The sequence below is a fragment of the Myotis nattereri genome (genome assembly GCF_964212035.1).
Source record: "Myotis nattereri genome assembly, chromosome: 14".
NCBI lineage: Eukaryota > Metazoa > Chordata > Mammalia > Chiroptera > Vespertilionidae > Myotis > Myotis nattereri.
The window spans coordinates 43,694,501-43,715,524 of NC_138089.1; the positions used below are offsets into that span (position 1 = coordinate 43,694,501).

General features: G+C 40.2%; 1 protein-coding gene across 4 annotated transcripts in view; it reads right to left on the reverse strand.

Moving 5' to 3' along the window:
• THRB (thyroid hormone receptor beta) overlaps positions 1-21,024 on the reverse strand; it is a gene marked incomplete at its 5' end in the record, with an annotated part of 280,575 nt that overhangs the window by 44,209 nt on the left and 215,342 nt on the right. For all 4 annotated transcript variants that reach the window (XM_081105803.1, XM_081105802.1, XM_081105804.1 and 1 more), the window contains one exon: positions 5,770-6,030. In XM_081105803.1, the coding sequence (XP_080961929.1) occupies positions 5,770-6,030 (261 nt within the window). The remainder of the gene's footprint in view (positions 1-5,769; positions 6,031-21,024) is intronic.

Consider the following 21,024-nt stretch of genomic DNA (forward strand, 5'->3'; position numbering starts at 1 on the left):
TGCCTATCTTCCTTTTGTTAAGTTGTATGAGTTCCCTGTAAATGTTGGAGATTAAACCCTTATCAGTGATAACATTGGCAAATATGTTCTCCCATGCAGTGGGCTTTCTTTCTTTTTTTTTTTAAAAAAATATATTTTATTGATTTTTTACAGAGAGGAAGGGAGAGAGATAGAGAGTTAGAAACATTGATGAGAGAGAAACATCGATCAGCTGCCTCCTGCACACCCCCTACTGGGGATGTGCCCGCAACCAAGGTACATGCCCTTGACCAGAATCGAACCTGGGACCCCCAGTCCACAGGCGGACGCTCTACCCACTGAGCCAAACCAGTCAGGGCACAGTGGGCTTTTTGTTGTTTTGTTAATGGTTTCTTTTGCTGTACAGAAGCTTTTTATATTATCTCCAACATTTACAGGGAACTCATACAACTTAACAAAAGGAAGATAAACAACCCAATCAAAAAATGGGCAAAGGACCTAAATAGATACTTTTTGAAAGAGGACATAAGGAAGGCCAAGAGACATATGAAAACATGCTCAAAGTCACTAATGATCCGAGAGGTGCAAATCAAAACAACAGTGCGGTACCATCTCACACCTGTCAGACTGGCTATCATCAATAAATTAACAAATGACAAGCGCTGGTGAGGATGTGGAGAAAAAGAAACCCTTGTGCACTGCTGGTGGGAATGCAGACTGGTGCAGCCACTGTGGAGAAAAGTATGGAGTTTCCTCAAAAAACTAAAAATGGAACTCCCATTTGACCCTCTGATCCCACTTCTAGGAATATATCTCAAGAAACTAGAAACACTAATCAGAAAGGACATATGCATGCCTGCCTATGTTCATAGCAGCACAATTTACCATAGTTAAGATCTGGAAACAGCCTAAGTGCCCATCAGCAGATGAATGGATTAAAAAAACTGTGGTACATCTACACCATGGAATACTATGTTGTTGTAAAAAAGAAGGGATTCTTACCATTTGCAACAGCATGGATGGAACTGGAGAGCATTATGCTAAGCTAAATAAGCCAGTCAGAGAAAGATAAATATCACATGATCTCACTCATTTGTGGAATATAATGAACAAAATAAACTGATGAACAAAAATAGATCCAGAGACAGAGAAGCATCAATCAGACCGTCAAACCTCAGAGGGAAGGTAGGGGAGGGTGGGGATAAGGGGGAGAGATCAACCAAAGGACTTGTATGCATGCATATAAGCCTTACCAATGGACACAGACACCAGGGGGGTGAGGGCATGAGTGGGGGAGTGGGGGGGTAATGGGGCGATAAGGACACATATGTAATACCTTAATCAATAAAGAAAAAAAATGGTATGCCTAATATGGTTCCAAGTTTGTAAAAAACAGATATGCACAGAAAAAAGGCAAAAATGTGATAAAGATTTTAACCCTATTTGTCTTTGGAGGATGGAATTACAAATAATTTTTTAAAATTATTTTTATTAAACCATTAGAAAATTTTCATAATGAGAGAAAATAACTTGTTAGTGAAATTATTTTGACTATTTTTCTTGCCTCCTTTGGGATCTGAGACTCAATTACCTTGATAAAAAACACAGCAGATCTACAGAGAAAATTCAGCGAAATCACTGGATTGTTGCTATTCTTTTTTCTGATGCAAGCAGTGAGGTGGGCCAAGCTTGCCTTGTTTCTCCCACCAGGTTCCAGTATTTCTGGAAGGTCCCTGGTTGACATCAAGGACAAGCATTGAAGTATGGAGGTCTGATTATTTATCTGGGCTTATCAGGGCTGGCTAGATTCAGCTACAGGGGTGCTGGCATCTGCCAGGACCCATCCTGTCGGTCTCGGGGGACCCTGTGGTTTCCGGAGAAGAGTTCAGGAGGGTGTGAAAGGGCCAAGTGGAGAAGCCTTATACAGCATAAAAACTTAGAGGAGGATCAGGGCTCCAGGCAAAGAGAATCGGACTCTCAGAAGGGTTCATTTCCCAGAGGGAGGTGTTACCAGGCAGAGTGATTCCACAGAACATCTAGTTGGCAATTAAAATAATAAGCCCGGACTAAAGGAAGGCCCAATCAAGAATTGACTCAGATGGCTCCCCAGGTGAGATGACTGGAAGAAAAATGCAAGTTTTCCAAAAGTCCACTAGGTGGCAGACGCTTTCCTATACTAAGAATTGAAAAATTGTAGTCTAAGGTTCTTCCTGATACTCAGGTTCCTGGGCCCCTTTCCAGAGCTTCCATACAGGAGTCTGGGGTGGGGCTTGAAGTTCTGCATTTCTAAGAAGCCTCAGGTGTTGCTAGTGCCACTGGTTGGTGAACTGTGAGCACCACCCAATACATCATCTCAGACTATGGAAATGGAGGAGATCAGCAGAAGGATGTGGTCCTCATGGCCAAGCTATCAGTTCAAATTGGGACAAAAACTCCAGGGAGGTGTAGTGTGGAGATAGAGGGTGGCTTGGGGAAGGGAATGGGTCACTTGCTTCTGGCTGGATATAGTGTCTGGTACTAAAGCAGATTTGAATTGCGGTCTTTGCAGCAGAATGAAAGTTCTTCAGAGATCTCATTCTAGTTCAATATGCTACCAATGAATTTCATTAGAATGACTGTAGCAGATCGGAGCACAGGTATATGCAGATTAAAATGAAAGCAGAATTCAGACCAAAATGGAAAACAAAACATTAGATGTATCACACAAAAATAAACCTAAAGAGAAACATGAAGAACACCATAACGTACAAATCAGTGATCCTCAAATTATTTTAAAAGAAATATCCTACTCATTACGGCTCAATACATGGTTCAACTACACAAGAATTTATGTAGCTCTGGCCCCACATGACTGACAGGCAGGTTTGACAATACCCAACCGGTCTATATCCTGTTCAGTGATGTGAATGTACTGCTCATGCGTCTGAATGTCAACGGCAATGTCAAATTGCTATAAAGATTTTTAAAGCTTATTCTCAGTTTCTGCACTTGCATCAATGGAGTGGGGAAAGTCATCGTCTGCAGAAGGATCCTCGTCCACAAATCACACTTACAGCGGTACTGGTTTGGGAGTTGGGCTCGTTACATAACATTAAGCAGTCAACTTGTTTTTTTGGCTTCTGCACTGCAGACCCTTAATTTTTTGTATCCTTGAAGGCCATTTAGTTATTATCAGTTCAATTTGGGGGTCTCTGAAATGGGATTACGTAGATGTTCATTTAGCCCCACTGCTATTTCTTCATGCTGGGACATCAAGGACAATATCCCACACATGTAGGCACTGAATAAACAGTGGTGGGATGAATGAATGAAATTACAGCCCAGCACTGAGATATCAAGCATGCTTGGGGGCTAGAGATATCCAGGAAATAAACATCCAGTATGGACGGACATCAAAATAGAACTCTCATATAGAGGCAGGTGAGCAGGGCAGATGGAGAAGAACCAAGTTAAAAAAAAAAAGAGTGACTAATCACATTGTTTCCTGGCCTCACTGGTAAATAGGTGCCCACTGTGAATGACTGGAATTCAGTTAATATGGTTCTTGGGCCATGACAACATAGCCTTCCTGGTGGCATTTTCATATTGAACCAAGGCATTGGCTCACATCCATGCCAAGGTGAACCCTGGTTAGTCTGGAAACTACAGGAGAATTAACCTTAGTTGTTTTCCTTTTAATACTAGAATCTTGAGGAAGTACTTTAATATTTACTTATAATGTCTTATTAAAGAATTCTCTGACTTCCAGCAGTAGAGAGCTGAACGAATGCAAAATCAACTCTAACCTCCCTGAAATGTCTTGTCCCACCCCACACTCATTTGTCCTGCTTCCTGTCCCCTGTCCTTACCAGGCACACGGTGTAGCCCAAGGAATTGATGTGATTTAATGATGCAGAACTAACAACAATGATTACAGTCATAATGATAGCTGCTATTTAGGGAGCACTATATGGGAGGTATTAGGCTAAGTGCTTAAAAACATGATCTTATTTAATTTTATCAAGAATCACATAAGTTTGCTCAAGAACAGAAATTTGGAAGGGCTAGTCTTCTAGCCCAAATCTAGTATTCTAGCCCAAATATGTCAGACTCAAAATGTGGTCTTAACCACTGTATTATATATACTTAGGGTCTTGGATCCAAATAAAGACTCTTTCCTTTTGCTTTTAAGGTGTATGAACAAACTGAAAAGTGTATGGTGCGGGGGACTCTACACATCCAAGGCCAATATTTCCCATAAATGATGGAGCAGAGATTGTCCCTATGATTGAATGAATAAATGAATGAATGAATGACTATGGCTACCAATTGTGAATAAATCAAAATTAGCCAGTGAGGTTTTTATATCACGAGGACACTACACTTTCTGTTGGCATTTCACTGTACACCAAGTACTGACATAGCTTTGATGCCAGCTCACAAAATTCAAGATACAACCTGGTTACAAATTCTAAGACTAAATCTCAATTATATTTCAAACAAATGTGTACATACACACAGACACACCTGTCCTATATCCTGACTCCTTTGAAAAAAACATATTTTGCTTTTTTTCTAAATATTGCTTTTAATTTCCCAAATATCCTAAATAATACAGATAAGGGACAAACACAAATCTTCACAAAGAGAACATAAGTAGTTTGGGATATTCTCCAATCAGAGCTTATACCATTATTTTATTGTTATTTTTAGATATTCTATTTTCATCTGAAAATTTGTATACTCAACTACCTAGGTCAACTGGTAGTTCCAAGGAGCGATTGAATTGTTTCCAGAAAAACTAAAGAACAACTATTTTTCGTTTAGAGGGGTAAATATAATCATGTGTTTCTGTCCCAGTTACAAGAGTTTGCAAAAGTCCTTCATGGCTCATACAGAGGAGTCTTTATAAACTTTCATTAACATATCTTGTATGTGATTGCCAAATATTCAAAGACCCAATTTAAAATTTTATCATGAGTCAAAATCCTTAAAGAAAAAAATCAAAAGCCTTTTTTTTTTTTAAATGCTAAATTGAAAACAAATGGGAAGTTACATGAACTTGGACATTTAAAGACACAAATTGCTTTCTTGGACATTTAAAGACTAAGTTAAGAAGCAAAGATTTTGGGGAGCCCTAAGACAATAAAGCGATCAGCACAAAGACATCTGTCAGGGTGGAGGCGACCTGAGGTAAAGACCAGTTAAGTCGAATGCAATCAGGAACTTAGGCCAGTTTAACATATTTCTTATGAGGTGACCACCTCCTAAAACCATAATCTCGCCTTTCAGGATGATGACACAAGGATTTAATGAGTTAAAAACAACACCACCCACAACTTAAAACCTCTCTTTAGAATACGAATTGCCTATTTAGTTTAAAGGTAGCCTTGGAGATCCCATTAGCTGCTGGCACAATTGGGAAAGAAACATACACACACACAGACACATGTCCACATGTCAAAGCAAGTACTTCTATAATGATAGCAATGTCTGTTTTTACTCAGATTTTAAAATAGAATTAAAGCCAAAACTAACAACCTTTCTGCTAATTAGAGAAACGCAAACAACTCCCCAAGTGCCCCAACCCAACATGAAACTGAAATTAACTGCTTCCCTTTGGAACCCACTTATTTATTTATGTTTAAAAGAAGATTTGGGGATAAAGAAACTTCATAACAGAACCGTTGGAGAAAACACATGGACACTGAACACTGGAATACATGAAGACTAACCACATAGCTACAACAAAGCATTTTTTTTTTTGTCCTTGCTGAAATACTTGATATGGTCTAGTAAAAATCTGCTTACCTTTACATTTCTTCTCTTCCGTTTGAAAGGTCTGGGCACTTGGGACACTCTGATCATTCACATCGTCATGGTCCAGATGGAATATGGAGCTAGTCCAAGTGGTCTGGATGAGATGTGGCGATGTTTGTTCATTTTTCAATGTGCTGTGCCTCTCCGAATGGCTCTTCCTATGGAGGCAGGCTTCAGACATTCCTACTAGCTTCCAGTCGTGTTCGTGGTCTGGACAGTGCTTCGGTTTGTCCCAGGCTGGAAGGCCATTTTCTGGAGGGTTGAAAAATACATGATGATGAGCTGTTGGCATTGTCAAGGTTTGGTTGAGATGCACTGCTGGAAGGCAAGTTGTTTCTCAATTCTTTTGGGCTGACGGTGTTCACATGCATCTCCGTTTGACGGCAGTGATAAGATGCAGAATTTGTCAGCCTTGGGCATAGAGCCACCATGGTTGAACTGCCAGTCAGACTAATCAACCCTTATGTTTAGTTCTTCCCTGGGAAGGCTGTACTTTCGCCTGTCTCACTTCCACGGCAATGTCACAAGAGCAAGTTTACACCGATTTATGTCACTGCTTAGGTGACCATTTGAGGTCAGGAGGGTCAGGGCTGGTCGCGAAGACATTTCAGATCCGTAGGACATAAAACATCCAGGATTCAGCCTTGTTTGACTTGGGCTTTATCGCAGGCTGACCTGAGGGGCACCCTGTTACTGAAGTGGGACATGTTCACGTGGCTACACTGAGTGACAACGTTGTTTTCCTTCTACCTCTACTAGCCTAAAAGAAGGAGGCTGGATCTTGTACATGGTTTCAGTGTAGTCTCAAATTGGCAATGAGATCTGATGAAGGACAGCAGGTGGTACTTTAGTTTGGGGTGAATTAAGAGTCCCAATGATAGACTGATAAGCCCTAAATCTCTTTGGTTGAGGTATAGAAAATTGATGTATATTATGTTGTTGTTTTTCTATTCAATTGATATGGACTTGAAGATCAGCCCTCTAAAATATGGGGAACAATGGAAATTATATAATGAAAACTTTATCACATTAACCTTCCCTAATGGTGAATTTTACCCCCTTAATAAAGATATACTGTACATGGATATAAAGTAGAAAGTAAAAATGAGCAAGCTAATACACATATTTGTATAGGCATACACATTAAAAAACATAATCCATCTAGTCATCCATATTTCCAAAAATTTTTAGGCTACTGCCTGTCAAAATGAGAAAAAATATTACATAAACACAGTTCTACTTTTAAAGCAATCACATACAGAGATTGAAAGACTATAATTTGTAAGTGAATGTTTTATGCTGAATTTACCAAAGGACTATAGATATCCATATTAGAAAGACAAGTCCATTCTGATCTGTGCATAGTACTGGGAATTTTCAAACATTTAAAATGTTGTTTAAATTATTTAACACAAGGGTTAAAAATAGTTTAGGTTTTCAAAAGCACCCTCTCTAAAGCTACTACATGTCTTCAGTTGATGTTTGTTGGTCAGGATGGTTTCTCTAAAAGTATAATCTAGCAGTCACTTTTGGAAGTTACATTTACCATTCAGGGTCTTCAGTTACTATGTGAAAATCCTGGTACCCACACACTCCATTTCTATTCCAGAACAAGACCTTGAACAAACACAACAATAAAGTCATACACATGATTTCCTTGTCATAGTAAATGGAAATGCTGTGGCTCGAAATATTCTACCTTGTCCAGTAAGCAATAATCCCTTTTAAAAAAAGTCATACAATATGATAGCTTTTGGATGTAACATTTGCTCTTATTCAGAGAAGAGCCCTGAAAATGCACTCTACAGAGAGCTTTTGGCATTGTAGAGGTCAGTGAAACAAGCATGGGTCCTTTCTCCTTAGAGTTTATATGGCATTCTTCACTGCATGGTCCGGACTCAACCATGCCAACCACTGGTGCAATTACAGGCACTTATGCTCATGATCCATTAAAAGGAAACAGATTGAGATCTTGGGGGATTGTATTGCATTTCAGACTCAACATATCTATGTGAAATCCATTCAAATACCTATTACCCATAAGGGTTTGAGGTTTTCATGAGCTAAGTATACAGTTACTGAATGCAAGAGTTAATTCTGGGCCCAAAGAGATTCATTTTGTTTCTAGAGACATGAAAAACCTCACCCATGCATGTTTCTGCGATGTCTACTTTATTTCCTGGGACTCTCTAAGTTCTCAATAAATTGCATCTGGCTTAAGCAATGTTAAAAGTCATCATGCTACTTTGTAAAACCTCCAATATTTCGTGTTTTCTACAGAAATTCTTAAAATTAGGTATTAATATCTCTGCCTTAACAGAAATTAAGAAATACAGCCTAACTGGGTCATCACTGCTCCCTAGTGAGGGGAGCTAGTGAACAGGCTTGGATGAGAGATGCTGAAAGGGACTCCACTCAAGGGGACAATTCCTCCTCAGAGTACAGCCTTTCCCCTGGGCCAGCAAGAGCGGTTCTTTTTCTATACAAGGGAGGCTGTATTAGGGATGAGGTAGGGGATAGGATTGCCTTCCATTTTCCTAAGAAAGGAGGCTGAGATGGTTTGGGAAAAGGGTTTTATTCGTGGGAGGCATTTACGGGCTCATAATTACTGTCTGTAATTACATTCATGATAATGATATTAGTTGCTTAATTGGCAGGTTTATTGGTTGGGGACACTGCTGGGAAACCTGGGGACTGAGAAGTTCTGGTTGGGTCCTGGGAAAACTACAGGGATTTATTTAAGAAACATTCTTGATTTTCATCCTCCCCAAAACAGGAGCGGGGGGGGGGGTGCATATACAATTCCTATACATCCCCAAAGAGGGAGAAGGCACCTATTACACCAGACTCCTTAAATCCTGCCTATTGGGTATGCTTTCATTGGGTTGACTATAAGTTACCTCCACATACATTTGCTTGGTAATAATGGTTTTCAGGAATTTTCTGTTATTTGTATGTCTAATGGTTATATCCTCTGGTTCCCCCCCGAATCAAACCAATGAGATATATTTTTAGAGGAATTAAAATATCAAAGGTTAAGTCAATGATTCTCAAACTTTGGTGAGAATCAGAATCATCCATGGCGTTATGAAAGACCACGAAGAACAGGCTTGTTGAAATAGGATGGGGCCCGGCCATTGGTATATTTACTAAGTCCTCCAGAAGATTCTGATACAATAGAGTTTGAGATCCATGGGGGTAAGAAAATCTAAGGTACGAAGACAAATTATTGGCAAGTTCTGGATAAGGCTGCAATGTCCTTCACTATAAAACTCTAATGTTTTACAGTCTTGGAGTAAATGTGTTATGATAAAAAATCCATCAATTGTTTTGAGATCATGTGAAGCATTAAAAGTCAGATATTAATTGGATATTACTTATAGAGTACAGGTATATGTGTAACCAAATTTCACTCAAAAATCCTGTTGTTTTGAGCATTATTAGAGACACAATGTACACAATAGTAGAAATACATTTTTTTTTTTTAAAAAAGGGGGGTATCTTGTTACTCAGGTGAAGTATAAACCCTTTGCTTCTTAATAGATCCCAGCTAACATCTGGCTTTTAATACTTCATATTCTAGGTACCAAGACACTTAACTAGTCATGATGCAAATTAATAAATAAGTAAAATAAAAGAAAATAACAAGGTGGGGACATGTGAACTATTACTGAAATAACTTCTACATATTGGCCCCTGTGTCGCGGGGAGTTTAGATGGGAATGACTGCATTTGCACTAGATGGCCATAATTCTAGTGCCTTTGAATGACATAGTACTGCTCCAAAGAGTTCCTTTGCGAAGGAGAAATAAGCATAAATCTCACTAACATAACTACCTACAGCCTATCTCTGGAAATTTCATTAACGATGATAGAAAATAAATCTGTCCATCAAAAAAGGGAGAATTATATGAAAATATTCAGGTATTTCAGGACACCAACGCAAGCTGTCACCTTAGAAAAGCGCCAAGGCAGAGGAAGTAGGATTATGACAAAGGGTTCAGAAAGGGTCAGCTGAGAAGGTAGGGATTTCAAGGCACTCATTCTAAGAGGGTTTACTTTGCATGAAAAGGCCATCAATATTCGGAGAATGTGTATATAAAATGCTTTGCAAATTCAGGGAGTATGTAGAATTACCACTGTGTAGGATCAGGCTATTAAATATGATGTCTCTAATTTCCATTTCATTTTTTTTACTTCAACCCATACGTTTTAGCCTTGTTGAATTCTCAGACTATGTACATATCACCCTATTTTTAGCTGTGGGGTCATGTAGAACAGGAGGCGAATTTTTGACTGAGCATTTACTATGGACCAGGTAGTGAGCTAGACACTTATTCATCTTCGTGAACACCCCAGGAAGTACATAATGGTATACTGCTTGATTGACGAGGAACCTAAAATTCAGAGACGCACTTCATATGCTCTTTCATATTTTTCCTACTGTTAACAGACTCGTCTCATTATTTGACTTAACTTGATGAGTGGCCATTGGCCTATTAATAGCTATCATTTGATTAGTACTTTGAAATTTCTTTGTTAAGTGTGTTTATTGTCTTATTCAATTTTCCCAATTACTCATTTGTATTCACCACTGGTCTCTTAGCTTTCACTCTCAGCCACCAACAATCCATTGTCTGCAGAATAGCCCAAATGAGCTTTTAAAAATATACATTAGAGCAGTGGTTCTCAACCTTCCTAATGCCGTGACCCTTTAATACAGTTCCTCATATTGTGGTGACCCTCAACCATAAAATTATTTTCGTTGCTAATTCATAACTGTAATTTTGCTACTGTTATGAATCATAATGTAAATATCTGATATGCAGGATGTATTTTCATTGTTACAAATTGAACATAATTAAAGCATAGTGATTAATCACAAAAACAATATGTAATTATATATGTGTTTTCTGATGGTCTTAGGCGACCCCTGTGAAAGGGTGGTTCGACCTGCAAAGGGCTCGCGACCCACAGGTTGAGAACCGCTGCTCCAAAGTCAAGTCTTCTTTAAGCATGATTTTCAAAGAAAGGAGTTTGATAAGTGACTTCATACCACTATGTGAAGGCTGAGAACCTGGGAGGAGTCATCCCTCCCAGCAGAAGTTGTGTTTTAGAAAGGATGCCTGGAAAGAGTAGGGCCACGGCCCAAGAAATGAATGTCTAAAATTGGATTCCTGCCTGCCGTGCAAGGCAGGTGCGAGAGGCATTTTGGTGAAGTGGGCATTTCCTTTAAGGCTGGCCTGACTATCTTCATACCTGGCTTGCTTATCAGCTTGATGGATCAGACAACATAATAATGAAAGCAGAGGTTGGATTCCTACTCAACCTTCCAGGCCTCGCTTGTTGTTTAAGCTTTCTTAAAAGCATCCATCTACCCTCCAAACTTCCATAACACTTTCCATGTATCTTCCTTCCTCCATGTGCTACTTTTACCTCATGACATAATAATGTACATTTATTTATAATTTCCTTATTTTTTTGGTAAAACAGTGTCTACCCGGCACAACATCCTAATTAATATTTATTGTCCCCTAATAATCTGGTAACTTTGCAAAGAGAAAACAACATCCTTGTCACAAACTCTATGCCTCTTTTCTTACCTGAAAGCTACTGGTAAGTAACAAGAACTCACCACTACTAAAATCAGTGCAATGCAGATTTTCTACTATGAGTGGTATTATCTTCCCTTATCTGCTAGTGCAAATGAAAAGGGTTTTGCTTTTTAGAGGCAGGATAGTAAGTATGATAGTGCTCTGCTAGTCAAGGTTCAAATTCTGGCTTTGCCACTTATTAGTTGTGTGAGTTTGGGCTAACTGTTCTCCCTCTTTGGGTTTCTCTCCTGAATATCTATGATACTTGTCTCTTTCTCTTCTGTAAGGCAAGGATGTACCATGTCCTGCCTGTATTGTGTCATTGGTATTGTGGACAAAAAAAGGGGCCCCTGACAAGCTCAGGAAAGGCCTGCATGGCGGGTCTCACAAGCTCAAGAGACCTCAAGTAACCACGAAAGATGGTCTGAAATTAAAAACCTTTAGTTAAAAGGCAGTTTATAGTGGGTAGTCATGTCCTAGGCAAGTATCTTCCTTGACAAAGATCTTTACTGAACTTACTGTCTTTTTGCATCTAAGATAACATACTTGTGAAATGTCATGGTAACTTGTAACTTCCCTTTTTCCGGACCCCTCAGGGCACAACCAAATGCGCCTGCACACCAGGACAGAGCCCACACATCCTCTCATTGTTATTGAGTTAGTTGTTGATTGTTAACTATCCTGTACTCAGCAAGTAGAAGTATGTGTCTATCATTTACTTTTTATCCAATCCCAGGGATTTCCCCCGCTTTGCTTTCTCCTGCCCCTCTAATCTATCACCAATGGATTTCACGTAACCCACTTATGTCTCCTCCTTTGACTGTAATGTAGAAAACAAGATGAAAAACTGCCATTCTCCAGAGCATTATACCCAATATATTGGATAATATTGCTTCCCGGCAATTATCAACAGTTTGGCTCAAATAAATTCAAAAAATTATTTACAGGTTTGAATGTTTATTCTGATAACAGTATCCACACCTCCCCTCTCCCCCATTACTGGACTCCAATGAACTTAATCTGTTTCTCAATTCCCACAGCTATAGGCACTCACATAACAATGCCAAGAAATAGGTAGTGTGTCTGTCATTTTAACCAATGAGAAAATAAGGGTGGAGAGATGTTAACAGGTGATCCCCATGTTTCTATTTAGAGTGTGTTACAATATGCCCCAGTACTGTAATTACTAGTTCACCTGTTCAGGTTTGTGAGCTCCTTAATAGCTGAGACCATGGCTTGTTTAGCTATGTACCCCAGCATGTAGCATGGGGACTGGTCCATTAATGAATGCTCACTGCCTTGAGTGGAATTTAATTAAACTTGGCAGCCCTCTGCATCTCTCACCCACCCCTTTGCAGCCCAGTGGGAAATAGGAATCAATATTTCTCCTCTTTGTGCTCGTTCTGTGCTCCAGCTTCTCAGATGAGTGCCCTTGCTCATTACCTTCTCTTGGTCCCATACTGTTTCCGCAAATCGGCTCTTTCTTCACTTCTCCTCTTCCCAAGTGCTACGTGCCTGTGACTATTTCAAGATCTGCAGCAGAGGTCCCTAAAGAAACTGGATGCTGTGGTTTGACAAGAAAATGCTACCCCTTTATTTAGGTTTTATTTGAAAATTTATGGATGGATGGATGGATGGAATACTGGGGAGCATGTACTGTGCTTGAACATTCCAATAGGAGTGTATACTTCTGGAGATTGACTCTGCTGTTTTACTTCAGAGACCCGATAAACCCGGATCTGCTGAGGCCCTTGGTCAGCCGTTGTCTGGTTACCTGAACTGTGTCCTCAGAAATATTTTCTTGTAGGCACAGTCTTGCCAAATTAGCCTCTTTGTTCGGGTAGGCTGTTTTCCATTGCTATATGGTTTTGTCTTTCTTGTACTGGGCACCTGCCTATTAATTTTCCCTCTTGCTGAGACTGGCCTGCTCTGGCCCTGTGTGCAGCTGAATTTACATTTGCTATCGCGGAGGGTTTCTCTTGTTTCATTGGCAGCGTTTCTCAGTCCATTAAGTGCGTGAGATCTGGGCGCTGCTAAGAGAGAAACAAATCTTTTCCTTATCTGGCTGCTCCAACTTCTCCAGTTTTCCTGTCTATTCCATTAGGCAATCACCATCCAGATGAAAAACAATCATCAGAGCTATAGAAACCTCACATAATTATTCTGAAACTAGACGCTACAATGATAATCTCTTGATAATAAGTTAAAACCATTAAAAATTTTTTTTGACAAGTGTGCATTTAGAACCTTTCTTTAAAGTTTAGTGTGAAACACAGTGAAAAGATCATGGTGGAAATGCCACTTGGAATTTCACTGCATGAAAACATGGCGGTGACCACGTTCATGGGCAACACCTTATAATTATTTAACCACATCCGAACGCGTTGGCGGCTGGAACACTGACCAGAGCCCCAAAGACTGGGCGAGCGCTCTCCGGAGGGCACAATGGACTCCTCCACCAGGAATGGGTACTTGGTTTTCCATAATTCATACCCATTTGATCAGAGAAGCCTCAGGTCGGATGACTCAAACTTGGAGGTAATTACTCTAAAGGCCGGGGTAATTCCATTTAGGATATTAGAAAAGCTACAGCTGTTGCAGAAACATTCCTATTAAAGAGCCACAAATGCACATAAAAGGGAACAGATGTTTGCTGCCAGGATTAGATTTCTCCTGCATGAAAGTTCAGATCATAATATTTATTCTTGTTGCCAATCTGAACCCACATTTTTGAAAAAAACACACACAAAAAAACCCAACACAAAACAACAAAAACCAAAACAAAACCCAAAACAAAACATGAGGTAGCCTATAAGAGCGACCCCATTTTATGTTCCCAAGCTTGAAATACCCCTTCCAAAAGTAGCAAATGCATGGGAATCTTTTCTAACTTTGGAAACCAGACTGGGGCATAATTTGTGGATAAAGAATACACTTTGAGATGTACAATTTCTGAAATGGAAAGACATAGTGTGACTCTTCGATGAGCAGGTCAATATTATACATCACAATCTAAAGCAGCGGTTCTCAACCTGTGGGTCGAACGACCCTTTCACAGGGGTCGCCTAAGACCATCCTGCATATCAGATATTTACATTACGATTCATAACAGCAGCAAAATTACTGTTATGAAGTAGAAATGAAAATAATTTTATGGTTGGGTCACAACATGAGGAACTGTATTTTAAGGGCCAGAAGGTTGAGAACCACTGCAGGGAGTCTCCTTACTTGGCAGCAAAGCACACATATTCTTTCCGTCACACCCAGGGATTAACAACATGGACAAAAATATACACTGGTGTCAAAGTCTACAGATTCCCCTTCACTACCATTTTCCATTGATATATTTTTGTGCATATAAGTAACTATGAAGAATTCATTTAGGCAGGACACACTTCAATCTGGAAAGGTTTGCTTTTTCCTTTCATTCAGGAACAGAAATGCTGCCACCGCATGCACACCTCCTCACTCTGCCCTTCAGCAGGTAAGCTTTGAGATAGGCTAGGACTCCTTGGAAGAAGGAGCTTCCGGGCTTTTTTTCAGGCCCTTAGAATATTGCTAAATCCATCAAACCCACGCTTCATGAAGTGGGCCCTAGTGGTATGACAGCCCCTGGAGGGTATGTTCCCCTGGAGGGTCTGGCTTAGCAGCATCTGTACCTCAGAGTTCCTGTCCCACTAGCAGAAATGGTGTGGAGGATTCAATTGTTTCCCACCTGCCTGTCTTGTGGAAGAGAATTTAGCATTGCAGGAGGGTCACACTGCTTGGTGCCATCTATTCTATGATGTTTTTACAGTCCAGGAGAATCAAGAGAAGTAAGTGGGATTTCTATTGTCCTTTTCATACCTTTTTTTTTAACTTTTCAATTACTTAAAGTAGAGCTGATGAGCCTGGGGCTGGAGAGGAGTGTCTGGCAATGGTTCCCCAAAGGCCTGCCTCTCTCCAACCTGCTTGCCCCCATCGAGGGCCAGGTGTGCCCTCCATCCTCAAATGGCTCATGAGTTTCCAAGCCCTGGTTCCTGGAAGTGTAGTTGAGAATCTGCAGCATTTGTATCACCTGGGAGCTTGTTAGAAATGCGGGATTCTGGCCACAGAATTGATGAGTCAAAATCTGCAATTTAATAAGATTGTCGTGTGATTCACATGCACATTGATGTTTGAGGCACTGTGCTACGGACACAGTCTCCATTTAAAGTAGATAGAATTTGTTAAACATGTGGGGTTACCCAATTGAAAATATTTACTATACAGAGAGAAGATTTTTCCCATTCAGGAATCAAAGGGGAAAGTAGTGCAGGTTAGGGAAGTGAGGATGATGGGTATTTAATGTCTTTATTTCCCAAGTGATTAGCTGATAAATTTGGTTCATTAAATGGAAAAATCCCAAACACCAAGAAATCTGATTAGAATTTTATCTTTTTAAGATTTTCCTCCATGGAGACAGCCAATGAAATAATAAACAAATAGGTAATATTTAATGTATGCTTCCTATATGCCAGGCACCCATTCTGAACACTTTAAATTCAATCTTCACAAAAACTCTGTGAAGTAGCAATATTACCCTCATTTATTTTTAGATGAGGAAACTGGGGCACAGAGAGGTTAAACACCTTGCCCAAGGTCACACAGTGACTAAATGATAAAGTCAGGATCTGAACTCAAGAAGGTCTAGCCAACCACATCAGCCCTTCAGCTGCTAATAGGAAGTCAACACCAAATGACTTAGATGATCCTCACAGGCAAAATAACTAAATTCTATGGACTAGAATATATAACGAGAGGTTTGAAATAAAGAAACTAAAGCTCAGAGTGGTCACTTTCTTACTCAAAGTCACCCAGACAGAGGAAGAGCTGAGATGGGCCTTTTGATTCTTTGTCCCATGATCTTTTAACTGAAAAAATATGGTTTTAGGTAGACCACAAGGATTTATTGCTCAATCTCAACACTGTTCAAATTCTGACATTTTCACTCTATACCTCAAACACTAAGAGCTGTTTTTCTAATTAAAATGTCTTTTCTTCCAGTAAATTTATCAAACAAGAGACAGCTGTGCACGGAGTGATTCTGTTTCCCAGTGAGGATTTTTCAGAGTTAACGTTGCCTTTGCCAGTGTGGCTCAGTGGTTGAGCATTGACCTGTGAATCAGGAGGTCACAGTTCGGTTTGATTCCCTGTTGGTGCACATGCCTGGGTTCGGGCTTGATCCCCAGTGTTGGGCATGCAGAAGGCCACCAATCGGTGATTCTCCCTCATCATTGATGGTTCTGTCTCATTCTCCCTCTCCATTCCTCTCTGAATCAATAAAAAAATATTTTTTTAAAAGTTAATATTTATGGTTGTATGGGCTCTGCCTCCAAGTGACCAAAGAACTTATAAAAAAGGCAAAAATAAGCAAATAATTAGAACATCCAAGCTAATAAAGAATTGATTTGTGTTCTAGATGCCCATCTGAAAGGTTAAAAGGACAATAAATAATTTAGAACTGACAAAGGGATGATTTCATTTTGAGTTTATGATGGTGACAGCTAACCCGTGTAGAAGGCCTACTATGTGCAAGGCAGGATGCATACTATTTTACTCATTACAACAATGGTTGTGAAGGAGGTATTGTCAGCTCATTTCACAGGTGAGGAAACTTTAGCTGAGAGAGCTGAAGATGTTGCCCAAAGTTATAGGCAATGAATAGGAAGCTGTTTTCATAACCACTATACTACATTCTACAGGGGAGACAATTGCCCTAGAAATAAATAATTTCCTCACAACTCACAAAGCTCGTTAAAAGGCAGAGCTGTGCCTGGAAGTTCCTCAAGATGGGCCAAGCTGCCCTGATGCGAAATCCTATGGAAATTATGATGGACCATCTCTTAGCACAAATATTACTTTGAGAGAGATTTATCTATTTCCTCAGGAAACTTGGCTTCAGAAAGCAAAATCTCTCCTCCAAAAGAATGGAGTCAAAGGGCATGTTTATTTAGAAATGGAGGAAGGACATTATGTCCAAATGATTTGCCTGATTTCGACCATAAAACTTTAGTGTCTGAGAACATTGATGCTAAGAACTTGAAAGGCATGATGTTTTAGGGAAAAACAAAAAGGTCACAGCTTAAGATACAAACATTTACAGCTTTATGGAAGTCTGGCCTACTTTCTGACCAAATAGTAACCAAAAGAATGAAAAGTATTGGGCTATTAGCAATTATCCTGTTTGTCTGCCATATGTCTACAGATGACAGCTTTGCAGAGCAAACTGAGCTACTGAAATGGTGGTACCAAAGTGCTCCTCAACCTAAATACATGTTCTCATTGCTATGTTTATTTAGAATGATGTGGCAAGTAAAGTGGCAAGTGTCACGAAATGATCCAAGCTTGCTACCCTAAGCAGAATGGGCAGTGTACTCCCTGGGACTGCCTCATTTACAACGGCCTCAATTCTAGGGTTACATTTACCTGGAAAGATGAGAAAAGGGTGGGGGTGGAGGAAGGACACTGTCAAAGTGAGGCAGGAGCTTCCTATATGTCACCTCTGTATGAGGGTTATTTGGTGGATCCATATATTAATTCAAAAGGAGATACAGAGACTGTAGTTATCATAGGTGCCTATGGGGCTGTCCTAAGGTGGCAATCCTCAGCCAGGTTTTCTGCCTTCCTGGGGACAGTTGGAAGTGTCTGGAGACATTTTTGGCAGTCATAACTTGATTGTATGTGTGTGCCCTACTGACATCTAGTGGGTAGAGGCCAGGGATGCTGCTAAATATCTTACAATGCACAGGCTAGCCCCGACAACAAAGACGTGTCCATCCCCAAATGTCAATAGTGCTGAAGTTGAGGAAACCAGCCTTAGGCAAAATTGTGAGGTGACTTGAGTTTCTTGGGGTCTCTGATTCAAAGTGGTTATGGAATGTATCAAATCCATCCTCTAATGTATTTGAAGTAAGGTAAGAGGACAACTGCTTTTGTCTCCTTCAGCTTTTCTGGCAGGGATGGTGCATTTGGCCTGGAGATACTGAGGAGATGGTGGTGGTTGATGATGGCATCTACCATTTATTACTTGAGGCTAGCAATGTTTCAGCCATGGTGTTGAGCACATTACGTTATTTCTTTTGACCCTTACACTAATATTGAAATAAAAAAATGATCACCTCCATTTCACAGATGGAGAAACCGAGTATTAAGAAAGGAAAAGCAACTACCCAAGGTCACAGCTGAAGAGGTAGAGCCACACTGGACCTTAGGTGGACCTAACCACAGGCCTGTGCCCTGGGCCCCTCCATTGCATTTTAAGGGGTCAGCAATGCAGATATGGTTTGGGGGCATTAAAAATGGCTGGTGCAGAGATAACTAGAATGAAGATGATATATACCTTCCTGGTTCAGAGGCATATTGTCCTCATCATTTTCCTGGCACCCATGCCATCCTGCACTTAAAAGAAAGACATAAAAGCAAATAAGAGAAATAAAACAGAGCCTCATAGAAAGGATGAAACAAGAGAGTAAAAAAAAATAGGCAGGCTTTCAAACAAAACAAATAGAAAGCTGCTCTGTCCTATTTAGAAATCATAGGACGCAACAAAACAAGAGCTGAGAGACAAGGAGTCAAGGAGGGCCATAGAAAGGTGAGGGTCCCCCCCCACCCCCCCACCCCCCCACCCCCCCACCCCCGGTGGGGGAGAGCCTTGGCCAGAAGAGCGAGGCCTCAGCAATGCGGGGGATGCAGATACTGTCCTCTTGCTTCTTGTGAGAGGCCTGCACGCTCTTGCTGCACGGTCAGCAAGCAGGAGGAGCCACTGCAGCCTTTCTGCCCTCTGGACTCAGGGACCCATGTACCACCTCTGAAGACCGTCCTCTGATTTGAAAAGGATGCTTTACAATGTAAAGGCCACCAACCCCAAAGAGGGCTTTCAGCTTTGATGCTTCTCTGTTTACTTTTGTTGGAACTGAACCAGTATTTGTTTGTAGCTCAAATCATTATGATTTAAGACCTTGCACATTAAACATGACTCACAGAATTCTCACCCTGTCAATTCAATCCCAAACAATAGGAACAACTGAGACATTTTCTACTTGACCTTTCAGTCTCTCAGACATATCATTATTCCATAAATTATTCTATCAAGGATTTCTGGGACAAACTTGTCTTCATAGCTTAGATGCACAGGGCCAAAAAAAATATCTTATCAAATTTTCAGATTGTGTATTGAAGAAGCAAGAGCACTCACATTTAGCCCTGGCTCGTTTGGCTCAGTGGATAGAGCATTGGCCTGTGGACTGAAGAGTCCCAGGTTTGATTCCAGTCGAGGGCACGTGCCCGGGTTGTGGGTTTGGTCCCTAGTGGGGGCATGCAGGAGGCAGCCCATCGATGATCCTGTCATCATTGATGTTTCTATCTCTCTCTCTCCTTCTCCCTTTCTCTCTGAAATCAATGAAAATATATAAAAAAGAGAGCACTCACGTTTACTGAGTGCTTGCTAGTGACCATGACTGTACCATATTCCTTACTCATCTAGACTCTGTGCTTTTTTTCTTTTTTATCTCTGCTATTTCCCTGGACAGTGATTTTCAACCTTTCTTATCTAATGGCACACATAAACGAATTACTAACATTCTGCTGCATACCAAAAAAGAAAATATATCTTTGCCAATCTGACAAAAAAATAGGTGTAATTCTGATTCATTCACACCGGACAGCTACTGTTGTATTGGCTGTTGTCATTTTTTAATTTGACAATCTAAGGGAAAAGAGATCAGTGCCCCTGACTAAATAGTCAGGTATTGCATGTTTAAAAAATCACCAGCTGAAAATCGCCTAGAATCCAATATTGTAGATGCACTAATGTTAAATCTAATTAGAATTTTCTGTTGAAAAAACACTCAAAGAATTTACTAATGTTCTGATTTATGTCAATGATTTCTTGATCTAATTTGGTGCACAGTATCAAATGATTGAAATTCTCATGAATATTTTCATTATGCATTGAGTATGATAGGCTATTTTATATTCACTTACATAGACATCATTTTTGAAGAACGATTTTATAATAATACTGAAAGACGTTTTTGATTAAAGGCAGTGCCAGTAGTAATTGGAATTGTGACGGCTTCATTTATAGTTCTATTTAGCTAAATATTATAGGGGTATAATTCCTACTTAGAGTTGAGAAAATTAGAATACAGAATTTACTCATTCAAATAGCTCTTAACTTGAGGTCCATGAAAGTAGTACTGAGGAAAACTATAAGCAATTTATAAAGTTTGAAAAGGCCCAAGAGAAATTATCTCTATATATAAAAGCTAAGTGACTGTTACAACTGAACGACCGGTTGCTATGATGCACACTGACCATCAGAGGGCAGACGCTCAACGCAGAAGCTGCCTCCTGGTGGTCAGTGCACTCCCACAGCCAACGTCCCATGGTCCCTCCCCCTGGCTGGTCCCGATCAACCTGATGGCTGGCCAGGCTGAGGGAACCCACCCTTGCATGAATTCATGCACCGGGCCTCTAGTACAATGATATGAGGCAACCTATGCCACTTTCATGAAAAATCTTATGCCTTCTGATTTAAAAAATACATATATATATCTACAGCAATTTTTCCATATATCTGTGCAGTATGGGAACATTGGTCATTTCATCCTGCTCATCAAATATATCAGAT